Below are 7,890 nucleotides of genomic sequence, written 5' to 3'. Positions count from 1 at the left end.
AATGCTGGTCTTGTTACTGGCAAGGCGTATTTTACAGTGCGAACGATGATACTATGTTCTCCCGCCATATTGTACCCCTGAGCTTTCGAATTCGTTATATAATAACAGTGATGATAATAATGATAACAAAAATAATAACGTATGCTCTACAAGTTACGCTTTTACATGCTGTGGTCTACTGATCTAAAAGGGACTTATTTAGAAATAATTTATTTTAACCCTTCTATTCTAAGAATGAACGAAATCCTATGGTGTGACCATTTAAATCAAACCAGTAGTACTTGAGTAGTTCGTAAAATAAAACTAAGCTTTCAGGGCTTTGTAACAGGCCACGATGCTGAGTATGCGAACCAAGTTATTCAAGGATTGGGTCAGGGGTGCCCATCTTGAGTTAATTTTAATTTTGCATGGAAGCGTAATTCCATTCCTACAGCTGTGTGATTGTTATATTTAATCTCGCATTAACGCGTTTTGGAATGCTTGGACGAAACTGGTGACACCCCTTAACAAAGGATAATCTTGATCGCCTTTTCTGCTACAAGCGCTGTTTTACAAACCTTAAAGAACAATTCCTTCAACCTTGGTCCATGCCCGTGAAAGGAACAATGCCCCCCTTCATGACCACTGCGGAAATTAAACAATTCCAGATTTATTCCATAAAAATCACGAAATAAAACTACCGAAGACAAGAGTTGTCAATTTCATTTGAATGGTTCAAAGACTTCATTATAACGACATATTGCATTTCTGGGGGAAAATTAATTTTAACAGTTTTGTAGACTTGGATATTCTGATGAATAAGTGACCAATATAACCCACGGGTGCTCGCGAGAAAAAAATAACAGAAGTTTTTTTCTTTGAAATATATTTCTTTTATTTACATCCTATGATGTGTGTTTTCTCTCACCAAATTAAACGGCACTAAGGTCGTGTACAAAATTGTAAAAAATATTATAAATTATCTATTTTTCTTTCACAATTTATAAAGATCTCCGCATAAGCAAATATACAATATTATTTATAGAATGTTTCTTGACATAAATATTTTATGCAGTTTGCATTTTTTTAAAAAAAATATACAGACGTAGCTGTTTGATGGGAACCTCAACAAAACTGTCGAAGACTAACTATAACATTAAGATATGACCGCTGAATTTTCAGTATTTACAATAACTGTACAAAGATATTGTGTAGTCAAGTCTATCAAAATGGTTTCGGAAAAGCAGTCTGAAAACAGAACGCTCTTTGCATTTGAAATAACTGGAAACAAGTAACAATAACCAAAATCTTATCATTTGTTGATCTACTTTGAAAAAAGGCCTCTACCTGACGTTTTTGCCGTCATGTACATTTCCTCACTCAGAAACGAATTCAGCGCTTCAGATTTTTTCTTTTTCTTATAAATAAATAGCTTTTATGGTTTAAAAAAATTCCTGTAAGGAACGCTTCGTTTCTGCAAAATTAGACAGCAGAAAAGACAATTTATTTATAAAGTCTTTGTTTTGGACAGAGTTTCTAAGCGTAGTAAGTCATCCCAGCGCCCAATGGCGGACCGTACATTGGTCTTGTTTGCGGATACGATGGTGGAGCCCGCGCCCAGTAGGACATTGGGTAACAGCTGTTGGCTGCTGGATGCGGGAACAGCGACGAGGCGGCGGGAAAACCAGCGTAGAAGTCTGATCCAGGAAACTTGTACGCGGCTTGCGCATGTGCTTGAGCGTCTGATGTGATTGGCTGGTTGAGTTGAGCCAATCCTTGGAAGTCAAATTTGTAGGCGTATCTCTTGCCGTGGATCTTGGTCATGATGTTTTTGTCGTAGTAATATCGCAGCGCTCGGCTAAGCTTGTCGTAGTTCATGTTTGGCTTATTCTTTCGCTCTCCCCACTTTCTGGCTACCTCGTCAGGATCTACCAGCTTGAATTCGCCGTTGGAACCTTCCCAGGCGATGCAAGTCGAGTTCTTTGGGTCTGACAAGAGCTCGAGAAGGAACTGCCACAACTGAATCTGTCCGCTGCCGGTGCTAGCGGGCTCGGCGCGGCTACCAACGTTGGCACTGGAGAACGAACTCGAGAGGGACTGAGGCTCTGGAACGGACATGGGTCTGGAGGGAACAACACTGTCCTTCATATGGGATAGTCTTGGAGTGGATGAAGGTGACGCCCAAGGAGAACTTCTGTCAATGGAATCTAAAAAATAACAGAAAAAAGAATATTAAGAAAACAAATGAATAGACTATAACATACAGAGAAAATAAATTACTTAAGAACACGCGAAATCAAGAAGTTTTTTTTTTAGAGTAAGAGAAACTTAGAAGAAAATTGAAGGCATTAGTTTTAAAGGGTAAGAGAGAATTTGAGAAAAAAAAAGCATAATCTGCCTTGATAAGAGTGCCGATGAGAACGACAACTTGCAAGCTAAGGGAACAAAACCTTGAGGTGGAATAAAATGACTATGAACTCACCATTTCCACTGAATCGTGCTTGAAGACTTTCAGTGCTCCTGACAACTGATGGATTGCTAGTGATCACAGGGTGTTGTCTCGAGTCAAACACTGGTGGAGAAGGTGCGTGGTAAGACGCTGCAAAAAATAATAGCAAAAATCCTTGAATTAACAACCTGTTATACATCAACAACACAATGCTTTTCAGGGAAAATGTTTCACGAGAGAGGCGTTTTAAATTTGAAAGAAGGTAAAATCTAAAGCTTAGGAAAAATAATCTGATCTTCAGGTGAGAAATGAACTCACGACCCTCTTGAGTTCTAGTTCGGATGCTCTAACCACTGAGCTTCTGGAGGCGAACAGGGTCGAACGTCATTACTTTGAAAATGAAAAAATGGGATTCTTACCTTGTGTGGATGCAGGGGCCAAAGCGCTATCAATATCATCAGAGGTAAGGTTTGGTAGAGGAGCTGAAATGAACGAACAGAAATACAAGATAAGTACAAGACTCTGGGAGTAAAAAGGGTTGAAAACATGCAAATTAACTTAGATTTCTATCATATGTCGCGTGTTGTTTTCTCAAGATTGCCTTGACCTAAAACTAACAACGGCACTAATCCTATTTCTTTCTTGCTTGTTTGGTTCATGAATTTTGGCTAAGTTGTTAAAATCCATCTTACTTTCACCATAAAGATGACTATCAGATTGGATTAAGATTTCTTCATCACTAATTGGATGACTATTTTTGAGGGAAAAACAGTAGGTTTTCGTGTTAAGACAGTGTTTTTGACTTACTTTTACGAAGAACGCATAAATGTGCCATCAAAATGTCTCCATTATAGGCTGGGGCTAGTTTCATAAAGCCCTCCCTGGTCAGTTTGCAGAGTTCTCTGCCGTCCATATCGAATCGATCGGCATCGATGTCTTTGAGACTGAATTCTTTGATGGCCCACTGAATCCATTGACGAACATGTTCTTTGGTCCAGCACAGAGGATCTGAACCAAAAAAAAAAAGGAAAATTAAATCAACCAGATGTTAAAACTCATAGGAAGAGTCATTGCAATAAAACCATCAAAATCAAGAGCGCTTTATCGCAATTGACACTGTTTGTGAGCTTTCTAAAAATGTAGACTTTTTAAAGAAATGTTACAGTAAAAATTGAGTTGTTATGTTTTTGTCCAAGTCAGCTGGTAACGATTGACTCGTGAGGCATTTTATGAACGCTTGATGAACACCATGGAAGTTATTTGAACCCGTTATTTAAATCACTGTGATAATACCGAGATGAAGAGTATCGGCAGGTAATAGAAGAACAGTATCTGAAGTGTTTGTTCACTGGATATTAACAAACAAGAAAGGGCCACAGCTTCTTGAAGGACCGGCTTAACCCTTTACACTTCTTATTAAGGCCAAAGAAATATTCCTTTAAGACAATTTAATTTTCCTTTTTTGCCTACCTTAATAAATAAAAAGAACTGTGAAAAAGTTATGCCACAGAGGTTTCATTTGAATGGTAACAAGATATAATTTCGTCCTCATATTTTTAAAACAAGTTTTAGTGACAAATAATTTTCGTCAAAGTGAGCAACAGTTTAATAACAAGATGGATGGTCGAATCCCTTCAGCAAACTATGAAGACAAAAGTAGTAGACTAAGACGCAGCGGGTTGTTCCGCCTTTTTTACGAAATTAGGCAATCTATATTCACGCTTTCCGGTCTCCTCAGCACTTGAACATTATATTCAAATATTTCAAATTCAACTTCCAATCGGCAAGTCAAAAATGTTCGTGTCGCAGCCCTCATCAAAATTTAATGCCTTGCGGTTTAAAGGTAATCGCTCTCATTTTCACGGTCCGAGGTCAAACCGAAAAAGCCGGGGTGGGGTTTACTAAGACCGCCCAAATCTTCTTGTCACAATCCAGAATGATTACTAGAGAGAAATTCAATCGGCAGTGCGAGAAAACATGACACAGGGCGCGTTTCAACTGGATTGACACATAACTCATTGGGTGTGACTAATGTTGATAGACATCAAACTACGATTTGACAATCTTAATATGAATTCTTACCGGCTGGAACTATGACTCGTTTTTCATGCGAAAGGTTTTGTGGGACAGGCGATGGTGTGTTTCTTTCCACAAAATCATTGCTGGGAACGTAAGCTCTTTTGGCTAGTGGCTCTTCAAGTTCAGACTCCAATGGCCTCTTTTTACTATAGAAATGATTGTCGCTCTTGTTGGATGGTTTCAGTGGCTTGTAAGGATCATTGAAGGCAGGGTCGAAAAGTGACTGATCATCGGGGATCAAATCCTAAAAGTACAAAATGAATTAAGCGATTAGAGTGTTCATCACAACGGTGTGTAAAAACTCAACATTTAACGCAGTGAAAAAAGATACTGGCAAGAGACGAGACAGACCAAGCCACAAATGAGCAAATGTTTTTGCTTAGAAAATAAGTTACTCAATCACATGGTTTGAATTTCTGTCTCCTCTCTTTGCCCATGTTTAGTCACTAATGTCTTGTAATCGGCCCATAATGTTGGTGCTGCTACACGAGCTTCATCACAATGCTAAAGGAACAATGAGTCTTTTCAAGCGCAACATTATAAAATTCTTCGTCACCAGTCGTTTACATGCCGCACGTAATTACTTCTACCCCGACACGACAACTAGGATAAATTATACCGCCTTGAGTTGTAAAAAAACAAAGATTCAGTACTCAGTTAATAAAGTTCAACAGGCGTCCTTAAACCTTTTTGACGTTTCGCGAAAGAGCGTTGTCTTCAGCGCGCCATTATGGCAAGAAATTATCACATTTAGAACAATCATAAGTGCCATTCCTTTACATGTAGCGAGCGCTAGAGTGGACTGTTCAGATCCTTTAAGCAATATTGGCAAACGAAAATCTTTTTTAATATCACACCAAATAAATATACGTTAAGTTAGAAAATCACAAACTACCAGAACAGCAGAAAAATCGCGAGCAACGAATGTTAAGTAATCGACCATCTTTGTGATTTAAATCAATGTTACATTAAAATGAATAATGAATATATCCCTCAGTGACTTAAGTTAAGTAAGGTAAAGTTTATGATAGAGTACTTACTTGAGCGTAGACCGAAGGGTCAGGGACAACGTTTTGTTCTGCGCTAAGTCCGTACATGGTTTTAAATTGAAGGTTATAAATCTAAAACAAAATCGACAAATAAAGATTGTTATGAGAGAAGAACCTTTAAAACTATTGCGTAAGGACATCAAACTAACTTTGAAACTTTCACACTGGTTTTAAAGGTATAACTTGTACTCACCTCAATTGAATGAATTGTAGAACGGTCAAAAGGTCTTGAGGTTTTACTATAAATTTGTCGATCGATGAAATCGCGAGTATCGGAATGTATCAGTTAAATCCTCGAAGCAAACCGAAGAAATGATGAACCCGAATAAACTGTTATCCTGTTTCAAATAATTTAGACTTGTCTTGGTGTTCCGGTTGGAAAACACTTGATATCCGTCGCAGACTAACAAGATGATTTTTCAGAGCTCCTTGCTCTACTCAGGATTTTAATTCAACTGCCTTCCTATGGAGGCGACTTTGCTTTATAGATCAAGAACTCGATTTCGCGGTACGTGGAGGTGGGACCGCTCTATGACAGCTCTCCGATAGGTGGTAAATGTTTGTGACAGGATTGTCCAATCAGCGTTCATCCACTTCAAAACAATTAGTCCCTGGAGTGTTCCTTTGACGCCCACGCAGACACGCCTTAATGACGTCAGGAAGAGGTCGCAACCCCTTGACTACTTGAGCCTGACGAGTTTCAAGTGAACAATATCAAATTGACAGTGGATATCATCTATCACGTCCACAAAGCGCGATAAAGCTCACTGTGTGCGCGGGATAAGATAAACACCGCTATCAGCTGATTGATGAAGGGGACTGGTTTGTATCCCATAACTTTGAGGTTATACGGAGTTTTATGAAACGAACGTGGAGAATAACTCTTCGAGAAAAGTTAGACTTTTACTCCAGAAATAGAGTGAAAGGTTACCTCTGAGCAAATTAAAAGTGCTATTCGATCTCTCTCTCTTGGTGATCAAGAAACTTCGTAACACAAAACGCTATAAAAATAATTAATCCTTGCAAAGGTCGAGAGTGTAATCTGACAATGGCGTTATTCAAGCGTGAGTTAGCAAAAAATACTCTGATTGTTTACGTGGTCTTCCGAGCCAAACAAGTTACGGAAATTCAATTTTTTGCCACTAATTTGTTCGACACTTGATGTCCAGACGGCGATAAAGACCTGGGTTAGGCAAACGCCAATACGTGGTAGAATGCGCTTTCGCCGTATTTTTCAATGTGACACGTCACGAATGATTGTTTTTTGTTATTTGCAAATGCCATTCATTTGCTAATCATACCATTGTGTTTGTACTCCCAAGGGATAGGGTGTGTCGCTTAAACAATTTACCGCCAAATTACTCTAAGTGAACGAAATGAGCGCGCTTCAATGATCTCGTGATTAATGCCACCGCCAAGCTCTGTTTGGATTTTGGCGCGTAACCTACCTAACAACAAGAACAGTTATTTAAAAAGTGCGAATGACAAGCAATGAACTAAGCACACTTTAAAAAATCAAGGGGTTAAAATTAGCCCATTTTATTTTTCCCGGTTTTATTTTTTTTTCTTTCGTAGAAATTTAGACATACAAAAGCCACCAGAGGTATTGGTCCAACGATTTTCTTTGAAAACACTACTACCACTAATGCTCTAAGATTTCACTGGAAGTAAAAGTTCACTCTGAGGGTATTAAACCGGTTTAAACAAAAATCAAAATTTCATGTTGTAAAATACTTAAAAATAAATAATACAAATGTAAAAATTAGCTGAATTTGAATGGTTACACCAAAAAAATTAGAAGTTTTAGAACGTGTCAGTTCAAAATTGACTCGAAATTAGCGGTTCATGTGTACTACGAAGATGAGTTGGACCTTCAAGTCCTTCAAAGGAAAAGAAAGATAATCTACTTGGGAGCCTATCGAATTCAAGCCCCGCGGTTATGGCATTAAAAAGATAAAGAACTCGTGTTGTTGTGAAAGAAACCAGGGAAATTAAATCTTACTCCTTATAGGAGTTGTTATTCTTTTTATTCAAATCAAGGTTAAGACTGTTTATTCTTCTGTGACGGAATCACGGACCGTGTTTCCGGCACTCTCTTTACTCAACAATTGTCAGTGATAAAGGCCTTCAAGGAAACCGCGTCAACTCTAGCACTTTTACAAATCTCTTCCCGTTCATCTACTGATCTTCAGGTTCTTTTCTAAACCACTGACATTCGTTACATCAAACTGAGTTGCCGTTGCGGACAAAAAAATGAGCGAAACGCGTAGAATTTGACATGACGCGGATTGCGACATGTGGATTTTTCGAGAAGGGTCCAGAGGGGTCGCATGG

At 38.6% G+C, this 7,890-nt stretch overlaps 1 protein-coding gene across 1 annotated transcript; it reads right to left on the bottom strand.

Moving 5' to 3' along the window:
* Window positions 1-848: 848 nt before the first annotated feature.
* On the bottom strand, window positions 849-6,025 carry LOC140950995 (transcriptional regulator ERG-like). The gene is made up of 7 exons (XM_073400213.1): window positions 5,750-6,025; window positions 5,548-5,628; window positions 4,511-4,751; window positions 3,236-3,436; window positions 2,848-2,910; window positions 2,462-2,578; window positions 849-2,186 (listed from the first exon to the last, which is right to left on the bottom strand). Exons 2-7 carry the CDS (start codon window positions 5,602-5,604, stop codon window positions 1,516-1,518), a joined length of 1,350 nt encoding a protein of 449 aa, XP_073256314.1. The 5' UTR covers window positions 5,605-5,628; window positions 5,750-6,025; the 3' UTR covers window positions 849-1,515.
* Between the last annotated feature and the right edge of the window lie 1,865 nt (window positions 6,026-7,890).

Source organism: Porites lutea, chromosome 10 (assembly GCF_958299795.1).
Source record: "Porites lutea chromosome 10, jaPorLute2.1, whole genome shotgun sequence".
In the NCBI taxonomy this organism is placed as follows: domain Eukaryota; kingdom Metazoa; phylum Cnidaria; class Anthozoa; order Scleractinia; family Poritidae; genus Porites; species Porites lutea.
The sequence above is the reverse complement of the archived record's forward strand: the minus strand, read 5'-3'. Positions and strand labels throughout refer to the sequence as shown.

Excerpts from the sequence above, each read along its gene's own strand:
- LOC140950995 (XM_073400213.1), bottom strand. The coding sequence starts at position 5,604 with ATGTACGGACTTAGCGCAGAACAAAACGTTGTCCCTGACCCTTCGGTC. Across the intron at positions 4,752-5,547 it reads ACCCTTCGGTCTACGCTCAA|GATTTGATCCCCGATGATCA; the intron begins GTAAGTACTCTA and ends TTGTACTTTTAG. Across the intron at positions 2,579-2,847 it reads GGCCCCTGCATCCACACAAG|CGTCTTACCACGCACCTTCT; the intron begins GTAAGAATCCCA and ends TATTTTTTGCAG.